The sequence below is a fragment of the Danaus plexippus genome, chromosome 14 (genome assembly GCF_018135715.1).
Source record: "Danaus plexippus chromosome 14, MEX_DaPlex, whole genome shotgun sequence".
NCBI classification, from domain to species: domain Eukaryota; kingdom Metazoa; phylum Arthropoda; class Insecta; order Lepidoptera; family Nymphalidae; genus Danaus; species Danaus plexippus.
Window position 1 is genome coordinate 4,000,440 of NC_083546.1, and position 24,111 is coordinate 4,024,550.

At 30.5% G+C, this 24,111-nt stretch overlaps 1 protein-coding gene across 6 annotated transcripts in view; it reads left to right on the forward strand.

Moving 5' to 3' along the window:
- The window catches only part of LOC116769561 (D-beta-hydroxybutyrate dehydrogenase, mitochondrial), a 29,152-nt gene extending 18,778 nt beyond the window's left edge, over window positions 1-10,374 (forward strand). For all 6 annotated transcript variants that reach the window (XM_061522465.1, XM_032660693.2, XM_061522466.1 and 3 more), the window contains 5 exons: window positions 226-429; window positions 3,616-3,769; window positions 5,978-6,165; window positions 7,152-7,325; window positions 8,917-10,374. In XM_061522465.1, coding sequence (XP_061378449.1) covers window positions 226-429; window positions 3,616-3,769; window positions 5,978-6,165; window positions 7,152-7,325; window positions 8,917-9,075 — 879 coding nt within the window. In that variant the 3' untranslated portion in view covers window positions 9,076-10,374. The remainder of the gene's footprint in view (window positions 1-225; window positions 430-3,615; window positions 3,770-5,977; window positions 6,166-7,151; window positions 7,326-8,916) is intronic.
- Window positions 10,375-24,111: the final 13,737 nt, after the last annotated feature.

A 24,111-nucleotide genomic window follows, 5' to 3' on the forward strand; every position in this document is an offset into this window, starting at 1 on the left:
ATTTCACCCGCCGGCTGTCAAATTGAAATACACTCTCTAAATAATTGTGTTAATTTAATGCGAATGATTAGCTGCAAAGAGTCTATTGTTGAATTTAAATATGAACAATAATTAATTCTATAAAAATGTATATTAGTGATTTGGCACTTGTAAAGTATTTTTGAAAACAGAGTATACATGAAATAGTTTTCCATACTGACTATACGTATGTTTTTTCTTTGTCAGGTAACAGCAGCAGGGAAAGCGGTTTTGGTGACAGGTTGTGACAATGTGTTGGGAAATGCTCTGGCTAGAAGATTGGATGACTTGGGCTATCATGTGTTCGCGGGTTTTCAAAACAAGGCAGGCAACATTGATGCTGACATGCTCAAAGAAGACTGCTCCGGAAGGTTGCACACCTTGCAACTTGACATCACATCAGAAACACAGGTATTATAATTAAGATATCTTAGTTACTATTAAAGACTTTGAGATTAAGAATAATTTATACTACTGCTATAACTTAATTTCTTAGTTAATAAATATTTTTCTTTTTCAATAAAAATATATTTTTGATTTTATAAATATTTCGACAATTAATTGAAATATAAAATGAATTTGAATATATTAAAACCAAAATAATTTATAATAATATATAAATGAAAATTAGATCACATTAAAATAGTCATGAAAAGCGTAGTATCCAAACCTTCCGATACACTCCACTGTGAGCAAGCTCTCGACTTTTTTATGAAAATATCATAACATCTATTGGAGCGATTAGATTGAAAGTAAATTTATTACTAAAGATTTTTAAGTATTAAAACTTTTATTATCGAGAACTCACTTCAGAAAAATCTTCAACAAATTATAGAAAAACATTACTTAATTACTTTTAATTATCTTTGAAAATATATCAAACTGGGAAAAGATAAAAAGACAGAATTAACAATCCATGCTATTTATAATTAAGAAAAACAATTATAGATTTCGAGTTCCTTCATTTTTATTAATCTTTTAACACACTCCTGAAGTTTCTATTTAATTATATGACATATTCTATAAACTGAAATTCAATATTATATAGTATTTTTTTATTATTTCTAAGTTTTGAAATATTTCTTAACAATAAATTTTCTTATGTAAGTTGTTTACTAAGTTACATATTAAAAGTAATTTATAAAAATATGTGCTAAAGTTCCTTAATAATAAAAATGATATTCGTAACATCCCATTTGTCACTAAAGAATCTGGAAGTATTGCTGAATATTTTTAGTATAAAGATATTTTTTTTGCTAAATTTCCAACCTTACAGCCTTAACCGTTTCAATGGAGTTTGTAACTTTCATAATTTATAGGCTATAATAATGAAGTTAACGAGATTATTTACAAAGTCTAGTAAAGAAAGTACATGTACCGCTCGAAGCTTAACATAATTTTTGTTGGCGTAACATTTAGGTAGACCTAAAGAAAATATAATAATTAAATTCTGAAAGACGTCTCCTAATAATTACTTCCAAATTAGAAAATAAAGTTGCGAACTATTTTATAAGAAAAATAAAAGAGCAAAGAAATAATTACTTCTTAGGAGGAAACATTTTCATAAATCATATTCCTATTAAATGTCAGTGTAGTTGAATCTAATAATAACACCATTTTTTTTTTGTAAAAGTACGAAAAAATGCTAGTACGGGTATAGTAACTCGTTTTTTTAAGATGTCGTATTCTTAACGAAATTTCAAATTTTTTAAACGGCGAAAAGAGATGTTTGAACAAACACATCATGCTTTAACCAAAAAAAGAAACTTCTTAAAATCCCATCATACAAAGAAGTGTTAATAATATATCTTTAAGTTTCACTGAAGAAGTTAATAATAGGTTTGAATTAGAAAAAAATAATAAAAGGATGGAATGAGAACTTTCATCAAATACAAATTTAATTCTTTAATTATAATTAAAGGTAAATATGATATATAAAAAAATATATCTAATATAAAATTGGCTTTGAATAACAAATGTATTAAGAACTCAGAAGTAGCTCATGTTTCAAATTTAATTAAAGCACCTGCAACATATTTTGTTCAACGAGTACTTCAGTTTTACGCCGAAAAGAACACGAAATGTTACGGAAAAAGTGCTATATTTTATATATTATATTCCTCAACTTGTTTATAGCCTAACATTTTTATTGTCATTTAGAGGAATAGGAAGTATAATGAAAATAATAGTTAATATTAGCAATATTTTGTCTTAGCCGGGTTTTTCGTTTTATTATGATTTAACATGATTCCTGTTTCATGGAATATATAGGTCGCTCGGCCAATCAATTACAGTTTCCGGTAATCCAACTCTACGTCGTTAAGGTATTATTGTACGATTATCGTGCCTTGTGGCTGTATTAAAATTAATCCCTTGTTTATCACATCAGTTTACATTTACTATAGTCTTCTTGTAATTGTTACTTTTAATAGGAATATTTTTCATGTGTTCTGAAGAGCTATAATCGAATTTTAATTTACAGCCTTCTTGCTCAAATATTAAGAAGTCAAGTTACAGTATTTATCCATCTACCTTCATTTCAATTTCCTTTGCGATAAAATATATAATAAATAGGATAAAATCACATTCTCCACACTTCGTGTAATACTTCTCTTCACATTTCCGTACATACAAAAGTGTATATTTCATAGATATTTTTTCGTTATTTTAAGTTCATTCTAACTTATTCTTACAAGAAGCTAGAATGAAGTTCAAAATTTATATATAGTTTTTTTTAAAGGGATTACAATTTGAATACTCTGTTAGTATTTCAATATTCTCTGCGCAGTTATAGCCTTGTCTTATAATCACTCCTAAGAATCACAACAAAAAATAAAATACTTTAATTGGTATTAATATATAACGTCGCAGCTACAATTAATTTCAAATACTACTTAGTTTTAAAGAGGCAAATGGGAAAATGGACAAAAAAATTATTTTAATAAAAACATAATATAGCTTAAGAGGGCTAAGACTCTGGAATTATTATTCATTTACATACTTATCATAAAGTTTCAAAAAGCAATACCTTGTAAGTGCTCGTTTATACATTAAATTTTTATTTGTTTGGGTCAAATTTATTAATTGAAATTTAACCTCCTTCCTGTATATAGAGCGTTATAAATTTTGGTTAAAACCTTTAGCTTAGATGAAAAAAAAAGTATATTAATTATTACTGTAAATTTAATATGGCAAAATGGCGACTTAAAAGTAAAAAAAAATATAACATTAATTTTATACCAAATGCTACAAAATAATTCTACGAACAGTGAAAGCTCATCTCATTTTAAATATTATTATTTACATGTGTGTTGAGATTATACTCGCTCCACGTTTCATTATATTCATTGTCTGATCAATACCCTATATTATGAGGACACTGGTGTGATAACACTGATAACAGGTGCCTGAAAGATACCGAATTATTGCGTAATTTTTGGTACATTTGATGTATAATTTTAATTTCATTAAAAGCAGTAAAAGATTGTTTTGATACGATAATACAAACAACACTTTCAGATTTATTAGCCGTCATCAGCGACCTCACTTGGAATGAAAAAGTTATTTAATACCACGCCGTATGTTTTGACGTTTCAGATTCTTTCAGCGTCTCTGTACATAGTTGATCACCTGCCAGAGGGCGCTCAAGGTCTTTGGGCAATCGTGAACTGCGAATCCTGGTGTGCACTGGGCGAACTAGAATGGGTGCCGTTTTCGGTAATACGACGCGCTATGGAAGTTAATCTGTTGGGTAAGTTTCACTTGGTTCCTCACCGTAAGATGGCGGTATCTCACTTCCGTTTTTAAGGTAATAGATGGCGTTTGTTTCGCTGTACAGAATTATTATTTATTCTTACTTAATAAAAAAAACTTGTTGTAGATTTTTATATAAATTAAATTTAAATGTTAACATGTTACTATAACACATACATATCTATATAATTATCAGCACCATTTATGTTAATCGCACAATATAAATTTTATTAAAATAAAATAATAAAAATGAATCTTTTATACAAAGCAAATGTAGCATAATTACAATTTGCAAGCATAAAACAGGAGAACATCAAACAGACCAATTCTTTGACACTCACATCAGGTCTCAGTTGAATAAATTGCTCAGTCATTAGATATAATATAGTGAAGAAGCTTTTGAAAATAAAACAAGAAAAAAAACACATTTCAGAATAATGATGCTCTCATATTGTATAACTGTTTTAAAATTATAAATGAAGTCACTGTATTCAGGGACGAAATCAAATTTAATTAAAGACATTCAAAAAGATTGTAGAGTTTCTGTATATAGAGTCTCTTGGTTTTCATGTTATCTCTCATGAAATAAAACATATTTCAATATTATTCCTGAATCCTTATCTTCTGTTTGCGTTGACAATAATTAGTGCTCGAAATCATACCATTAACAAATCTTGTAACTCAAGAGCAAACTAAAATGTAATACGTTTTTTAAAATCATCTAATATTTTTGTTAATATTGTACAATAATATAACTACCAACAAAACATTCATATTTTAAAATATTAAATACTTAATACCAGTATTTTAATTTGAAAAGCGTAGCCACTAGTACTTGAGAAATAATTGGGCTGTAAAAACTTCGTAAAACAATGGTTTTTCAGTTATTGTGCGATACCACTTGTAGGCGAAGCGATTTTTGTTCTCGTTAATTCACTTAAACTAAAATCTTTTAATCAAAATTTCAATCCTTTATTTCTTTGTCTTGATTTATTTTCAACAGATATTCAACAAGCTAACCTTTTTGGAGCTAAATATTAAAAAAAAATGAAAAATACTTTATAAGCACGGCACTTTTGATATGAACATAATAAATTTTTCAGAAAGAAGGATATTGATATCACCGTTGAGACTCAGTTGCTTCTGATATAAATTTTGTCTGCCGTTCGGATACAAATATTTTATGTCAACATGTTCATACAATTTTTGATAAAATTTATTGGTAACATGACTATCTCTTCAACTCTTAAGATATATCTATGAACCTTGGTATAGACGGCGTAATATTAGCTTCGATTAGGTCATGTAAATTGTATAGCGTATGCCGTCTCGACATCTCGTCTGCCCGTGATCACGGTTGCTGCAAAGTAACCGAAACGTCGGGATTATGTAGTTTTTTAAATAATAAAATCCGCGTAGTAAATCCGAATAATACTAGTTTCATTTATATTATATTTTTTTATTTGAAACCTTACTCACCAATTGTAGTGTACAGATATATTTTTAGAAAATCTAGGTAACTATGGTAGGAATAATGCCGCAGTCTAAATACCCAAGAAGCTCTTGAAAACCAAATAACTCGACAACAATTTGATGTTGACGTTCATTTCAAATTATTGTTGAAATCCTTATGATAGTTGAAATCTTCTTAAATCGAGGCTACAGCCTATCTGTTGAGCTTAAAAATTATAGAACTGATATTTTATTTATAATAGTTTATTTCTTACACTACCCAGTGTCTCAGTAACTGAAGGTACACCAAAGTTATACAGCTGAGCTAGTTTAAATCGATGCTTATATATTATAGCATAAGTAATACAATTAAACTTATCAAGTTTGTTATTTTTGTCAAAAAATAATTCAATGATAACAAAATTAAGATTTCGGAAACTACCTTAGATTGGAGGTTCCTTCGAAGGAGAATAGTACTTCTAAATAAAATTCATTTATGGGTGGAAAAAACACGACTAATTGAATATTGCCGTCGAGAGCTACTAATGCTTTTCCAGTTACAGATTCGAGTGGATTCACAATTCTTCAAATAACGAGTTGCTACATTATTTTTTTTTTGTTGTTATCATCGGATATTTTACAATAAAACTTATGAAGAGTCAGTTTTGATGACTTTCAAAAATTATTTGAAGTACATAAAGAAGATTGAAGATTTAGCTTCCAGTAGCTAATAATTAAGATGAACCTGTTTTAGGACCAGCTCGTTTAGTTCAAGTGATGCTGCCGTTGGTGCGCCGTGCTCGTGGACGTGTTGTTCTGGCATCTTCGATCCTAACTCACGTGGCTGCTCCAGTACGAGGTGTTCATGCAGCTTCACTAGCTGCCCTGGACGCGCTTGCTGCCTGTCTGCGGCGAGAACTTAAGCCCAGGGGTGTTGATGTTGTAAGTAACACTTGATTATGTAATTAATAGAGATTACAGTATAGGGAGACTTCATTCTGTTCAAATAATACTGTACTGTAATTCTTAAAATTTTAGTTCTATAGTATGGTAAGATTAAAATTGGATTCAGTGTCAGTCATCAAAGGTGTGTCAAGCGCCCGAGCACTTAAGTGGTAGTAATTTAAAGTTACTTTACATAGGGCTGAATCTATACAAAATAAACAAATTTCGACCTGCAACGTAAAATACATATGTAACAAAAAGGTTCTAGATACCTGATATTTACCTGGAATAATATATTGGCTACTTTTCTTCAAATATCCCGTGGGTTTGTAAGCGTTGAATTATTAAACTGAAAGACAAGAAAAATATTTGTTAAATCTGTGTTCCAATTAGCTGGTTAAAATTCATGTTGAAGAAAACCAAACAATTCCTATTTCGAAGACAAGTGATAGACGGTTGACCTAAAAACATCAACGAGGGTTAAATTAAGACAAACTTTATAGTAAAAAATCATTAAAACATCTGGTATCATAACTTTAAGAACGGCTGCTGTCAATTTGTCATAAACCTATAATTACGGTTTTATATAAACATGTGTGTGAAAGAAATATGAATATTCCTAACTAAATATTACAACACCATTTACCAATATCCTGAATGTAACCGTTCATTAGAGAGCAGGTTAACAACTTTCCTCCAAAGACTTAATTAGCTGTTCAGATTTAATCGGGAAGTTACGAACATTTCTAAGAGAAAACTTCGTCCTAACCTATTTTCTTTAAAAGGTGATTCTGAACTATTTGTTTTGGTCTTCAACGGACAACCTAGGTTAGATAAAACTAAATTTAATTTAGTTCCGTTAAATAAAAATAAAAACCAATTAAATTTTTTGTACTATTATTATTTATTCATAAAACAAAACAATTCCAAAATTTAATATAGTTTCTTTTAGCATTGTAATACTGAAATGCAAACCATTGTAGGTCGTTGTCGCTGCGGGTGAATACACTACAGGTAGTGCTTGGCTCTCCGAGGAGAAACTTCTAGAGCAAGCTAGGGATATGTGGAAAAGACTCAGCGACGAACAAAAGGGCGCCTACGGGGAGGATTACTTCGAACAAGCGTTGAGGAGCCTTGAGAAATACACAAAAAGCCCTGTAAGTTTTATCACTACTTATTATATTTTTAATAAAATTTTCAGTAAATTTTACACGAATATTACTTTTAAATTAGGAAAGTCTTTTTGTCTTTTTACTTAAAATAGTTTAAAACTTAAAATGGCATTGCAATATTTAAAAATATATTTACTTTATTGAATCAAACTTCGAAGAGACACCAAAATTGTAGCACAATTTTATAACATAAAAAAAATCTTAATCTATTATAGTAAAAAAAATAATCTTTGTAATTTTGCTACATATAAAGAATATTATATATTCTTAACTGCGGCCAAGCCTAAAATTATTATATTAAAGTCCCTAACGTATACATGCCTAAATTAATGCCTTTGAAATTTATCCCTTATGAATTTTAGTTACTGTTTGAGTACCAGAATTGGCAATTGTAATGTAAAACATTTTTGTTTAAGTTTTATCACATTCTATTAAGTTAGCGACTTTTTAGACATAAGACAATTTGTAATGGATCACCGAATTTATAATCTATTGGTAACTAAAATATAATATATATTGTAAAATTTTTTTATTAACTTAAATTCTGTTTCGGATTTTAGTTCAGTTATATCTCATAAAACAATAATTTCACATTGCTTCGTCTCTCGTCAACTCTTGACAGCCAAAACGAGCAACATAGAGATCAAAGAAGCAAACATTTTTGATGCTCGGCACGCTTCGTACAAAGCTTAACCATGAAAACATGCAAAAATAACGGAGAGCTCACATCATTTTGCTACAGTTTGATGATTTTTTTATGAATGAAACAAAAGCATGTAGTTTCATGAAGGTACTTTTTGTTACTGCTGTGATCACTTTAAGGGTCCGTTGAATTCATGTAGTTTAATAAATAGACTTCCAGAGTAACATTTATTCAAATAATATTATTAAAAGAGGTTGTATACGTGGTATTATACCTATACATTAATATGTATAGGTATAGATTTACGAATATGTACATACTGATGATGTTATTTTTATAATAGTATCAACTATTCCTGGCTACACAATAAAATAAATTTATTAGAGAAATTTTCTATTTAAAAATTATTATTTTCTTTCGAATTTGTCATACATAGAACTTGGTCGAGTAATTTCTTTTAGAAATTTTGGTAAGAACGCATAATAAATATCAGTACAGTTTGTAACTTTGTGTCGATCAAAAAAGTCGTATTTGCAAAAATACAACAAAGCCCTGAAATTGAATGATAAATGATCAGCCTTTGAGGTCACAACGTACCAAATACAATAAGTCCGTTCATAATTCATAAGTTCTAAGTTCAACGGACTATAAAGAAAGTGACAAAAGAATGGAATATAAAAGAAAGTATATATTTAAAATGAGCTCAGTAACGTATTAAATAAAATACGACAGCTATTATGTATAATATTAAAGTAAGAAGTACAAAAAAACTATATTGAATCAAAAAATTCAATATTTGTTATCTAAATTCAAATTTTTGAATTAATTTGAAAATAAAACTGTTAAAGTTTCAAATCAAACTACACAAATATGTTCATATATAAATAAGGCTGTTATATACAAAAAATATGTTTGTTAATGAAATTTTCTCAGGACGCTGACCTAACGGCTGTGACGCGGGCGCTTAGTGATGGCGTCACCCGCACCTTCCCCCTGGCTCGTTACACCCCGGTCTCACCGCGAGAGAAACTGAAGTCCCTACTAGCTGAGCACATGCCCCGATCTCTTTACGAAGGACTCTACGCCGACTAGAAAATTCGATAGATGAAAAATTTTCCATTATACTTTACTAACATCTTTGTTATCTTTTAATATAAAATTCAAAAGCTTTTCTATAGTTTCATCAGAAATTTTATCGATTTTGAGTTAAACGACATTTTTCTACAGTGTAAATGAAGAATACAAATTATAAAAGTTAACATTTTTTGTATTTTAATGGGAATCCTATTACAGATGTTCACTAGAGCATTTCCTACTAATTATTATTAATATATCTAATAATTTTATAACTCGACACCCTCGCGGCGAGCATTATACTTAATGTCTTCAATAAGTTTCGCTAATGTAGTGTTTGGAGCAAGTTGTAACCTAAATGAGGTCAGCCTCTGAAGATTGCATGAATTACGTAAGCTTTTAAGGGCGAGTGAGTTTTGCTGATCATTTATGTACTTCCCCATACTAGAGCACGTTCATGGTAACACTTGAAGTGAGAATTTGTAAGTTAAAAGTGCTTCTAAAAGGATTGGTCTATTTACTATTCAAACTTTGCTCTTTTGAGTTTCATGAGCAATAAGAGGTTACGTTTTAAAATTCATTTTTTTTTTTTAGTAAAATAAATGTGTGAAATAATAAAATGACTATTTTAAATATAAAAAACTACACCTCCTCAATATTATAACCCATTTAATTTTGCACTGGAAAGTACTGTTTGAGTTACTAATGTATAAAAAATTGTGAAAAAAATTCTTCGGCTGAGTAAATAGAGACCAACCATTTTAAATGTCACTTGTTTTAATCTGTCGCCCACACGTGTTCATAATCCATCGCCATAATGACCGGTCGTACTTCACAGGTGACGTTAGATGTTAACGATATTAGAATTTAGAACGAGCCTATGCACCGGTATTTAATGTTTGCTTTTTAATTCTTAATAGTAATTCTTTTTAATTCTTAATATTTCAAGCTAGTTACAATGTGTGTATAATAGAAACATTTGTATTATCTTGATGTATGTGCCTTAACGTCATTATTTTTTTTTTTCATTTTCAGTGGATTTTCACATAATTGGACTCTTGTAATACGTAAGTTCTGTTAAGAAAGAAAGCATCCATTATTTTGATAGAAGGCAGCTTTGTAAACTCTGAAGCTTTGCTTCTATAAAGGATTTGTGACAAAACGTCTATAACAAAAGTGGTAGCGAAGAATGTAAAAATTATTTGAATAATGTTATCACGAGAGTTTCTAGTCTTTTTCTATATTTAAGTGCATTTAAACATCTTGTTATTATCTGCGTTGAGGTTATAGTTTTTTTTAAATAAAATAAATTTATTACGATGTGTTTTATTTTAAAAATACCGATCCGTCATAGTAATAATACTTTAGTTTATTTATTTAAATACAAATATTCAACATAATTGTAATTATATAGCACATAATATATGTATTACTGTTTTTAAATAATAGAATAATGAATATTGTAGCAAATAACAATTTAAATCATACTAAAGCCTTGTATTATGTAAGCTTAACGTCATGTTAGAAATTCAGATGCTCGCTGCTATGAAATATTCTAGGTAGATTTTTATCCAGTTAGTATCAACTGAAGAGGCGGTATCATTTTACCTGCTCTTACCGCAACCTAATTTAATAATAGATTGTATCAATAATTTATAAAAGGATATAGAAAAGAAATAAATTAAATATTTTCTTTCTATTATCTGTAATTGAATATAAAACATATTCTAGAAGTCATGTTAAAAATGCGGTGTTTTTATAAATGTCAGACTTTGTTACTTTTAAAGATAACGTTCATTAAAAGCTCTTAACGTTAGAGGCTTAAAAAGAAATAATGAACTAGACGTTTTAGTATTAACATGAAGCAGACAAGCATTTTTATAACATTAATTATTTTTTACGCACCACAATTTTTATGAAAGAAATAATTTGAAAAATGTGAAAGCCAAATTTTACAATCTGAAGATAAGTCTGTTTCCTACACTAATGGACTGATGCCTTCTTTTGTCTTGACCTTTTTTATCTTTCCTAAGCCAAAATTTTTGCATTTCATAGTCCTATTGTTTATTACCACAGTTTTCCGGCAAAAACTCTGGAGCCTGTAGGCTCCGCGATAGTTCAGGGGCGGCGATGACCACTTATCATCAGGTGACTAGCCTGGTCGTTTGCCTATCATATAAAAAAAATAATTCTATTTCACATCCAATAGCAAACTGTTTCCATCAATTATATACAGCGATTAATAATTTTAATATAAGCAAGTATCTGTTACATTTAATAATTAAAATAATTCTTTATTTTTATATGATAAATTCAAGTTAAACTACCAAGGCTTCCGTGCGTACTTTAAACTAAGCTTAATGAATTCTCAGAATCCGTTACAATAACAAGAAACTTTCCATTATCAAGAAATCAATGTCTGGGGTGGTTTTTAAGTGAAAGAACGTTCCTTTTTATTCAATTGTTAAGAAATGAGATAATTACCGTTTCATGAAAAAAATGTAGTACTCTTAAGAATAAGAGTAGTAAGCACTAATAGGTAGGAAATGAAAAAATGTTACTTTAAACCTAGGCTTTTGTTTGCAATTATAAAATAGATAGAATTGATTTTAACTATCAAGTTAAACCCATATTTATCTTAATATAATATTAAAATTAACAAGAGAATCAAATTATTATTAAAACATAATTACATATTTTATTCATATATGATATAAATTATGCGCAGCATAGCATTCTAAACGGTAATCAGAGCGTTAGAAACAATTGTGTGTGTATTTTAAAAAAACTTTGTCCTAATCACTAATATTATATGGGGTTTTCCAATAGGGACGCTTGAACTTTGACAGCTGATTGCGGCCATGTTGTTTGAGTGACAGCTGTCAAATGCAGTGTGTTATATTCATTCCGTCCTCCCAAACCACCATGGCAGGTTACAGTGTCGAGCAGCACGTGCAAATCATAAAATTGTTTTATGAAAATGGGTCTTCAGTTCGAGCAACGTTCCGCGCACTTCGCCCGTTTTACGGTCGCGATGATCGTCCTGCCGAGTCGACTATCCGTCGATTGGTGGACAAATTCGAGTCAACCGGGTCAGTTAACAATCAGCCGGTTCCCGTGCGTCAACGTAACGCGAGATCTGCCGAGAATATCGCCGCTGTGCGCGACAGTGTCCTCGAAAACCCGCGGCAGTCAATTCCGCGTCGCGCACAGGAACTCGGCCTTTCGCAGACGACAACTTGGCGAATTTTGCGTTGTGACTTGAGCCTGCACCCGTACAAGATCCAGCTGACCCAAGAGCTCAAGGTTAATGACCATAGACAGCGCCGTGTGTTCGCTGACTGGGCATTAGAGCAGTTGGAAGTTGACGCCGATTTTGGCAAAAAAATCATCTTCAGCGACGAGGCGCATTTTTGGATGAATGGCTATGTCAACAAGCAAAATTGCCGTATTTGGGACGAGACCAATCCACACGAGGTTCACCAAGTGGCAATGCACCCGCAGAAAGTGACTGTTTGGTGCGGATTTTGGGCCGGAGGCGTGATTGGTCCGTATTTTTTCGAAAACGATAATGGTGTGGCCGTCACCGTCAATGGTGAGCGATACCGGTCGATGATAACCAACTTCTTTTGGCCTGAAATCGAGAATATGGATCTGGACAACATGTGGTTTCAACAGGACGGCGCTACGTGCCACACAGCACACGCTACGATGGAAGTTCTGCACGAGCAATTTCTGGACATGGTCATCTCGCGCGGAGGCGACGTGAACTGGCCACCGAGATCGTGCGATTTGACCCCGCTGGACTTTTTCTTGTGGGGTTTTCTTAAGTCGCAGGTCTATGCCAACAAGCCGCAAACCACCGATGCCCTCAAAGTCAACATACGCCACGCCATCGATCAAATACAGCCCGATTTGTGCGCCAGAGTCATCGAAAATTGGACCTTTCGTGTGCGCGCCACCAACCGAAGCCGTGGCGGTCATTTGAATGATGTCATATTCCATACATAATGGGGTCGATAGACCTTCCAAATAAAAAAAAATTTCGCAAATATCTTTCCTACATGTATTTTTTTTTGCATTTCAAAGATCAAGCGCCCTTAATGGAAAACCCTATATTATAGACACAGTAATAAGTAATAGCCGTTATGATTTACAATTTAGTTTGTGCATCAATTAAGAATTTAATCGTATGACACCTTTGTTTAATGGGACTAAATACCGTTGAAATTTTACTAAAATCAGATTTACCTGTTAGTTATTAAACACAAAATAGTTTTTATATATGTCATGTTTTTCCAACTCATCAACTTGGCATATAAGACTATACGAAAATGGCTCGCATAAAACAACCAAAGGTACATTACGTAAGTGTATATATATACAGAGAATTCTGTTAAAAAACAACTAAAACCATTTGTAAATTAGAAATATTGAAAAATTTTATGTGTCTGAGAAAAAAATATTCTATAATATAAGCCTTCATTGACAATTGAAATCGATAAGCTATTGTGTTCTCGGAAAATTTTTATATACATATTAAAGCATACTTATTTTTAATTACAATAAAAATTTTGATTTTCACCTAATTATCAGTTAATAATCAGTGGTTTTGAATAAGAATATATGTATGCAAAACAAATTTAACCCAAAACGCGTCCATGTTCAGTGTAAATAAAATATATCGTTTTAAAGACACATGCTATTGATTTAATTCGTATGTAATCAAACAAACACCAAATAGATGTGGTTTGTATCTGAAACTAATTAAATTCTTGCGATACAAAATGGCCGTACTTGTTACTGGAAAACGACCTCGACCGAATAACCGTGAGGTAAAGGCCATAGTCTACCGCAGTCCGACACTTTCAGGTGTATTATACACGTGTATAATTAATAAACTATCTGGTTTCGGGATTGTAAAATAAATGATGAAATCCAGTTATGCAAATACGGCGGTATAAAGATTTAAGCCGCTATATTAAAACTGTTTTAATAAAAAACCACAAAATTTGGAAATCTAAATGTTTCATTAAATATTTTAAAAAACAAAGCTTATCTTAAACATTTATTTTAGATAAATACGATCTTATGTCTATTATTATTATTTTATTATGATATGGTTCTTATGGTAGTTAACGTACTTATAATGACTATACGCTATGCTCTATAATAAAGAGTATTTAATGTAGAAAAATATTCGAGTCGTTGTCACAAAGCAAATACTTACTACAATTGTATGATTCAAAGCATCTCATAATCTGCTTTTTTTAAATAGGCGCTTGCAATATAGGTCATAGAAATGTCATATATTTTTTATTAACAATTCCGACGTAAAATCAACCTAACTTTTTCATAACCCCCGCTAAATTTTCATAATGTTCAGAGTCTCGATTATTTCCGGCAGACCGTCATCAATCTTTATTTGCGAAAACATTTCTCGGCTATATTTAACATTACCTTCACTTACAACTTTGTAATACTAACATAGAACTTTTTATACATAAATATGTATATCAAAATTTCAGCCTTCTTCGTATTTCATTTTAACTTATTCCAACCATGTGACACACTTTTCTTGTTTCCATATAAGTTTTGTAAAGTTTTATTTGTTAAAATACGGCTTGAGATAAGCCGTATTTCATATTTTTCGAATTAAGTATATTGGTTTAGTTCCAAAGTTATTCTTAGTCAATCACCTTGAAATTAGAAAATGTTATGTAAGAAGAAAATGCAATATTCTATGTTATTTTGTAATGCTGAAATAGACAAAACAATGTTCAGACGTTTTAATTAGGCGAACTTTACAACATAAATCTGCCGCCTACGTACAAATTTATGACATGTCTAAGAATTTACAGATAAGTTATTTTATTAGTCTATATTTTTAAGATCTTAAATATCTCTGAGGGGTATTTTAAAAAAGTCTGAATATACTGAAATATAATATGACATGAATCAATCAATTCAGAATTTTTTACATTTTTAATACTTTCTCAAGTAGAATTATTTTTGTAGAATTATTTTAAATTTAGCCACTGATTTGGGATTTTACATAACTAAGAATAATATATTGATCTTTTAATAAAACCAACATTCCTTAATGAATTTAATAATTAGATAATTAAGAATTTAGTAACGAATTTAAAGCTAAAATTCTAAATTCTCACCTAGATGTTATAAGTAACCGGAGCGCTAATGTTCATAAGAATGACGCACATAAGTTAATTTTTTGATAAATGTAAGTGAAATACAACTTCACCATCTTATCAAGTAAAATATTATCTCAACATCATAGTAAAATACAACTCGCCGTCATAGCGACATAATGGCAACCATTATTGAGAGTAGGAGTCTAACAAAAAAAAAAACTACATAACTATACGATATTAAAGTATTTTTAAATTATCTAATAAGTATACTATACTATGCCGTGCTTGATTTATTGAATAATTAAAATATTCCATACTAACTTGAATATTACACTGTCATTCAATTACTAGATTGAAATAAAACATATCTATATACCAATCTTCACAGCACTCTACTATATTAACGAGATTAACGACACAATATACAACGCTACAAATGCTTAAGAGAACATAACTTCGGCCATCGCGAAACGAAAAGGGGATTTTTACAAAAAAAAATTCTACGACCAGACGGACTGAGTAATTTAATAATATTAATATAATAGAGGGAATGCCCTCGAACCGTGAATTTTTCTCTTTCAAATAGTGTCATAAAAGTATATTTACTTTATTAAAGTGTATTTTTGAGAAAAGTCCTAAAGATTCGTTTATTAAAGCTGATAAATCTTTTACAACTTGCTTATTTTTTAAATTTCAAAGCTTTTTATTATTTGGTCCACCAGTTTATTCTTATTTTTGATGTCAATATCCAAACTCTCTTTCTTCTTTTTAATTTTAATATCAATAATTGATAAAAAAAATTGTTTTCAAACTTAAACGATTTCAAGGTAATATCAGCAGTTTTTTTTGTAGCAATGTGAAAATAATTACTTGATAATTATAATCAAATATTTATCTAAACTTAATGCACTAGGAAAAACTAAATAATTATCAAACAGTATATACATATAAAGCACAATGACTGAAAAAAAAAATACTAAATATTATCAATTTTGTATATTGTACCTCACTAATCATGACGAAGAATCCAGGATAGAAACAAAATCTCTGATCGGTCGAACTGTAGTTTTATTTTATCCTTGTTATGAAGTTAATTATGTGTACTATTTACCCTGATTGCAGATTGTTCCCCGAGCAAATGACTATTTATATTTTTAAATTCAGTTTGCTACATAAATACCGAAATATATACATATGTGTACACACTAATTCGTAATACATAAAAAAAAGTCATATATAATTTTTCTAATACCATTAACATTAAAATAAAACGTTTGATCTATATTCATAAAATCTTTACCAGGAAGTAAAGTGTTTTTGGTTACCAGAAGGGGTAACACAAAAAAGAAAAAAATTGGCTGTTGATGTATTGCAACGTTTCTCTGCAAACTACAAAATATTCGATGTTCAATGGCTGAGGGAGTAAATCTCCTTTTTTAAATGTCATAGAAACCAAGAATAAATATTTTTAACTGGTAATCAATAATTTTTAGTTCAAAAACACTTAACTGTTACCTTTTAAATAGTATCTTATCAATCACATTTTCTTGTAATTCGTTGGTCACAAGTCTTATTTCAATAGTAACAAATACAACAACTTACTTGAACTTCATGACTCCCTTAATATTATAGCATTCTGATTGTTCTAATTTTTTAAATCAGTCTTCATTTAGAATACTTTTTTTTTTGTAACAAATACTCAAAACATCAGCCTATCGGAGCCCACTGCCGAGCAAAAGCCTCTTGTCATATGGAGAAGGTTTGAGCATTAACCACAAAACTAGCTCAAGGCGGATTGCTGATTTCAAACTTATAATTTGAAATTATAAATCCAGATTTCCTCACGATGTTTTTCTTCACCATCTGTCAGTGGTATCAAAATACTTTTAGAAAGGATATATGACTCGAAAAAAGCACATTGGTACTCGCCAGGTTTCGGACATACGTACATACATACCCTCATGCGAAAGAGACGGGCCTTTAGCATCTAGCACGACAGGTAGTCAGGTAGCCAGGCGGGTCCCCCACCAATAGTGTGGAAGCAGGGAGACATACCGTACAGTAACCTCTAATCACCCGCACTCCTCTGCGAGCTAGGCCAAAGCTAGCGATGAGATCTTCTAACCATATGGGAGCACCGTAGAGGGTCATGTTCCTCACGATACCGATGTAGAGTCGCCCGCATAATATCTGCGGCCAACCCATAACGAGCAGAAGCCACCCCAAAGAAACGGTGATATCACGTTTTGGGACCAAAAGAGAGATGTGGCTCGGGAAGCTCCACCTACCATACAGGTTGAGAGTCAGTAACCTCATTTGGGCCCTCACCGCCAACTCCATACATTGGACGGAGATGGTCATCCCACGAGGGAGACTCTGGCCAGTGCCCCTGAAACAGAAGGGTCTTCATTACAAACACCAAGAGCCCTATGCAGTCCCCTACCAAGGTAGCTGCCACTGTGGCGCGCCGGACTACTTCTGCTAAGTTCTTAATCCGAGAAACCACTAGGATGTCAGTTGCTTAACAAACGAGTATCTACCCTACATAGAAGCTTTCTGTCAGTCATCATAAACAAATTATTATCTTTACTAACAGAAGTATTCAAAATTTCCGATACGTTTTTCAATTATTGTTAAGAAATAATAATTTATTTCAACAACTCTTCAAAATATACACTTTTCTAACATTAAAAGCTTGCCAAAAGTATAAATATTTATAAATTTATTTTTGTATTGATTTACGTCAAAACCTGAAATCTCAAAATTTTGAAAGTCCCATTATGTGTTTCTGAGAGAAAAGATCTTGAGGAAAGTAATTCCATAGCCGGCACGTACCTCTAATGAATGGGCGAAATTCAATTAGAGGTTTAAAATATAATATATATGCAATAGGTGTGAACGATACTCAAACTTGTAACGATGTATGAAGTATGGACCAATTCCATGTAAATTCCACGCTTTGAAGTTCCTTAATAATTGCCCGAGGGTCTTAATTACTTGCCTACACTTAATACTACATTCTCTTCAACCCTTCATTTGTAGCCTCATTAAGATTTATACATGTTTGAAGGCATTATTCACATTATCGTGGAGTAATAAAGATGAAACCAAGCACCTTATGAACCCTAGTTTCTAAAACAGGGCTAATTGCAAAACTGTAACTCTCATGAGCTAGATCTTATGACAAGAGTTAGCTTACTAAATGATATACATAACTCGTGCCATGAATCGTAGTGAAGCTTACAACTACGTTAATTAACTGAATAGAAAGTAGAAAATGTGGTGTCTGGGGAGAGAATTCATTAAGCGCTTTACTAATCAGCTAAAAGCATGGTTGAAACTTTAGAGGAAATTAATATTTTATATTGATGCTTACAATTTCCCAGTAGTACAATTTATTATCTTCAAGATAAATAATTAAGAGACAAAAATATATATTTTAAATGTCAGTTTTCAAAATACAGATTATATATTTGGTTCAATGAATGACGTTATATTATTTCTTTTTAATTGTAACTTATAAACTTGACAAAATTAATAATTTATTTCACACACACATACCTATATGAAAATACCCTCGATATTACTTAACTTTTCTTTTAATTAAAATTTCGCGCTCATTACACTTTTAATGTTTTGCCGTCATACAATACTGTATAAATTTGCATCTTCGATAAGAGAAAATTATTTAAAACCTTTTTCGTGTTGACAGATTATTTGTCTCTATCCTTAAACAAATTACCGAAATTTGTTTTTTTTTTATTTTTCCGTCCATTAAACCAATATTAATTTATTTATGATTTAGTAATAAAAAGCGTTGAAACTCATTGAAAATTGAAAAAAGGTTATGACAATCATACAATATTAAAATGCCCTTTAACAGTTTTATTGATTAAAACTTATTTATTAATTAAATTAAATTAAATGAAAATGTTTTATTAACGGTCACCAAAATATAAATATGAAATATTATACAAATGGAAGTAGTAGACGGTTACAAAGGCTGTCTTAAATATTGACTTATATTTTATTGTTAACTTTAAAAACAAAATATTAAGGTCTAACTGTACACAAAAATTTCATCAGATACTTTTAAGTAATGTAAAGTTAAAGTGAGAACAAAAAAATATAAATTTAAATATTAATTATTATAATTAAAAACGATATTTCTTTATGTTACCGAAAGTTTTCCCAGTTGTTAGATAACATTTATTAAAAACATTACCGTATAGTAAAAAATGAGTTATTCATATGAACATACGGTGAAAGTCTTCGGGGAATTTTATAAGTCCGTGTATCTACTGTTCTAGGTCAGAAAGTTCCTGGGCCTTTAATAATGCAAAAGTTTATTTCACAACGAGCTGATCATAAAACTTCTCCTTCATAAGCTGGAAATGTAAATGCATTATTTTGTTTACAACCATATTTAAAAATTGAAAAGGATGTTGCTTTTGGATATTTTCTTCTCATAAAAACCTAAGAAAAGCTTTCTTGATTTTATGTATACCTGTATGTATTTTATGTTTATGTTGAAAAGGAATTTGTCACCTTTGTCCTTGTTTAGGTTATTATACGTGATACAGAACAGACGTTCCATTCAATATTAAAATGACACTCACCAGCGTGCATCACCATGCATGTCGTATCACTCGTGAAGTTCCGACGGCAAGCCACATTAGTTATGTAGTTTAATAACACTCTCAGCCACAAGCCCACAGCCTGTGACTCGAAACCTTAGCGACCATGAAACAGAGAAATTGATATAGAAAGATTAAATATTTATCAAGGAAAATATCTCCCAAGTGACATTCAGCATTGTCGCTCATTAAACGAATCGCAGCATAACCGTCGCTACATATAATACTACAAGGACATTATAATTTTCCGTTCAACTCCATTCGTACATCAGCCAAATCATATCAGCCAAATCATATAAGTACAACTGGGTTCCCCACTAATTATTACATGTACAATTAGTTATTACAGTGTTGTTATTTTCTTATTACCAGGCCATTTTTTTTGCCAATATGTAATAATAATTTATTTAAAGGTATCAGATCTGTTGTGAACATACACAAAATATGTGGAAAACCAAACTTTATCTATATCTATATCTATAGACACTAATGCGTTGCAATTTAGGCCATTATGTAACATGCGGTTAACCTATCATTGTTATACGCGGTTACTGTGTCTCTGGTTTTTTCTATTTTCTATTTTGAGAACAAAAGGTTCTTTAAACATAATTCTAAATACACTCAGTAATGAAAGTTATGGTATGATAACATATTTTGATAAAGAAGTCATTTTTGACTTTGGCAATTGAAAAAATTTACATTGAAAGTGTAGGTATACTTATAACTTCATGCAATGACGTAATATGTTATCGGTATATAGATTAGCCTTTTATCTTAAAACTAACATTATATATTTAAGACTTCTGACTACTTGCCCTACCCATCAGAGATAAAAAGTTTATTTCTTTTTACTCTCATGTAAACAACAAGAACTAAGTTAACAACTTATTTATTGAATGTTTGTTTAAGAAAATGTCAAGTCTTACGTCTTAAGAAATAATGACATTTGCATATATTTTAGTGACGTGACTTAAACGTAACACTAACTTTAAATAGTTTGTTAAGATGAAAATTTAAAGCCGTGTTAGTCCAATTAAAGTCTAACAAATACTTCAATTTACTTTCTTGATTGAAAAAAGAAACAAAAAACGACAAACAAAACGCCTACACGGAGTTTCAGGCCCTGTACCGTATTCAATGCATTAGGTAGCTAGGTATATTCAATATTCAGTCACGTGAATCATAAACTTATATATAAAATGATCTCATTTTAACACGCTCGTGTATGTTCAATGTCATTAGATAAATATATACAGGATGTAATAGAAGCTAATATTATAATATTAATCTATATTGTATTCATGGATACTACATCTAAACAATTTTTAAATTTATCTATTCTACATGCTACATATGCATTTTCAGTCAACCTAAACTGAGATATTTTTGGTATTTATTAAAATATATAATTGAATATTGAAACTTACACTATGTTTAAACATTCTGAATAAATATTATTTCTGATATTCATAATTTCAAAAAATGATATTGGTATGTATTTATTTTTAATTCCCCTGTATATATTTCGCTTCACTACTTGGTGCTATACAAAGTGAAGAATGACTGAAGCGTGATTACTCCACTTAGGTTACACAGGGCATTATTGCGTTCTCGTGTCGCTTACATGACAGTTTAACCTGTGATTTTACCTTCTTCAGTCTAAATCCCGTAAAAAATTTCATGTTTTCGATTTTTATATTCATCTCATATTCCGAGATGATAAATTCCCATTCGCCTTTTATAAGACTAGGTACCGTGAAGCGAGAGAAGCAGGATTATGTCGATTTTCTTTATAGCAAATAAAAAAGACTTGAAACCATTGTCGTTGTCTTTGATATAGGTGCTATCGATATTTAATAGTATTGTTGTATGTCATATCTTATATATAAAATTCTCTTTTTACAATGTTCGTTCCTGTACTCCTCCGAAACAGGTTGACCGATTCTCATGAAATTTTGTGATCATATTGAGTAGGTCTGAGAATCAGCCAACATCTATTTTTCATACCCCTTAGTGATAAGGGTTGTTCACCCTTATAATTTTTTTGTTTTTATTTTTTTATAATGTGTCATTAAAAAATACATATAACCCTAAATTTTTGCTTTTTTATCACTAACCCCTATTTTTTATATATGTGTAAACACAATAACGAGTGTATGTTTGTTTCGGCTAATATCTAAAATGGCTGAACCACTTTTAACCTGACTTATTGGCAGGTTGGTGATGTAATAAAAAGTAACTTAGGGTACTTTTTTCAAGATCACGAATGACCATTTCGAAATTATAACGCGCGAGTGGGAGGCAGGGCGCATACGGGTCTTTAAAGTTTTGTCATAGTTTCTTATTATTTTTCTTACCCAGACGGAATCGCAGGTAAAAGCTAGTAATTAAATAAAATGATGAAGATGACACGCTTTCGATTAGGTGCACATCACTTCAAAGCTAATGTTTAGATGTTGAAAAAAAACAAGTTTTATTTGTTATACACTTATGCCCTTATTCAAATAAAATTATAGCTATATTTTCATTTAATATAAAATTTATAGGACAGCTATTTTTATTAGCACTTTGTGCTCAATCATATGTTTTTTTTGTACATACGGAGATAGCGGGTGTTAGAAAATGAAATGAAAACATTGGTTATAAATGTTTTTCATGAGGATATATTTAGTTCAAACGTTATCCTAGATATTTTTCTCAATTTACATTATTTTAACTTAATGTTAATATCTGGAGAGTAAAAAAAAATATTTTTCGATGCCACTTTTAATCCTTACTAGTTTTTATTCATTAAATTACCTAATCATGTATATTTTTTCCTGTCGTATAATAACATTAGCAAATCGAAAATTATTTAAAATTTGGTAATTGGCTATAAAATTAAACCGACAAATTACTTAAACACACAAACAAATGCAACGAAAAGGAGAAACAAAAAACAAAACATCCAGAGGATCTGTATTATAAAAAATATTACATCTACAATGCTATAATATTCCATAAAATAAAGTTTTGACAAGTATTATGATAAATTATAATGCTAACTACCTACTTGACATTGCTTCTGGCAAAGTTCAATATTCTAGATTTATAGCTTTATTCGATATAAAAAATATTCAAATATAATAGGTGTAAAAGTCTTTTATGTCTAGATCAGAACATAGAAGTTTTACATTCTCTGGTCTGGTAGGACATTAGAGTATTTCCTAAAAAGCTTTTATTTTTGCTGACATGTCTGCCGCACAAGAAAAGGAACATGTCACCCATCGTGCAGGACAAAAAAAGTAGTTAATACAAAAGAATATTGCTCTTTTATTGAGGTTTATATAAAGCATTAATTAACTACATAACGTATTAAACACCTCGTGTGCTGGTAATATCATGCTGGTGATTTTTGGATAGATTTCATTAATCATATCCTTCCTCATATTTCGACCTTAACACAAAATATTGGAGGCCAGTGTTCTTAACTTATCCCTTAAATATCCATTGGCTTTTTTGTTGTTGTTTAACATCGCCACGTGTTGTTAAGTAACTTTAGTTTGGCTTAAGCATTACCAAATTTTCATTGCCTGAAAATACATATAAAAGGATTTTTCAAAAATTTTAGCAAGCTATCTGTTGATAAACAAAAACCTAATATGTACCTACTTATAGAATTTCATCAAACTGATTGGAGTAATTTTAAAAAATATGTATAACATTATATTTTTTGTCGACTTGTTTAAATTTTTATCCTAAGTTAATAATTTTATCATTAAACTTTGTACAATGATAAAATTCTTCGAAACAGTTGCTAAAATACATTTATTACTGCACATACTTCGTTCTTTAATTAACTAACAATTGGGAATAATATATTAAATTCTGGGTATTATACGTTACCAAAGTCTAATACTATGAAATAAATATTATAAGTAAAAATCATTGTGACAATCATTCATAATATTTACTTTCCTGTTAATAAGAAAAAAAAATGTGGCAAAACTTAGAGTTGTTTAGGAATCGATGATTTATTAGATCTATGGCTATGTCAACTAAGAATTCGATTAATAACAATTAGTCTAGTCTGTCTCAGTCAGCTGAGAAGTGCATTTTAGGAGCGGTAGGGGGAGATACTGGTAGAGGGAATATTGATCTCCGCCCTGTCGAGCCACCGTCTGACCGAGCATGACCCCTGATACTAGTGTACGCCATTACCTGCTCAGCTCTTCGATTGAAGTGATATTTATCACTTTCAGTAAACACTGTTATGGGACCAACAT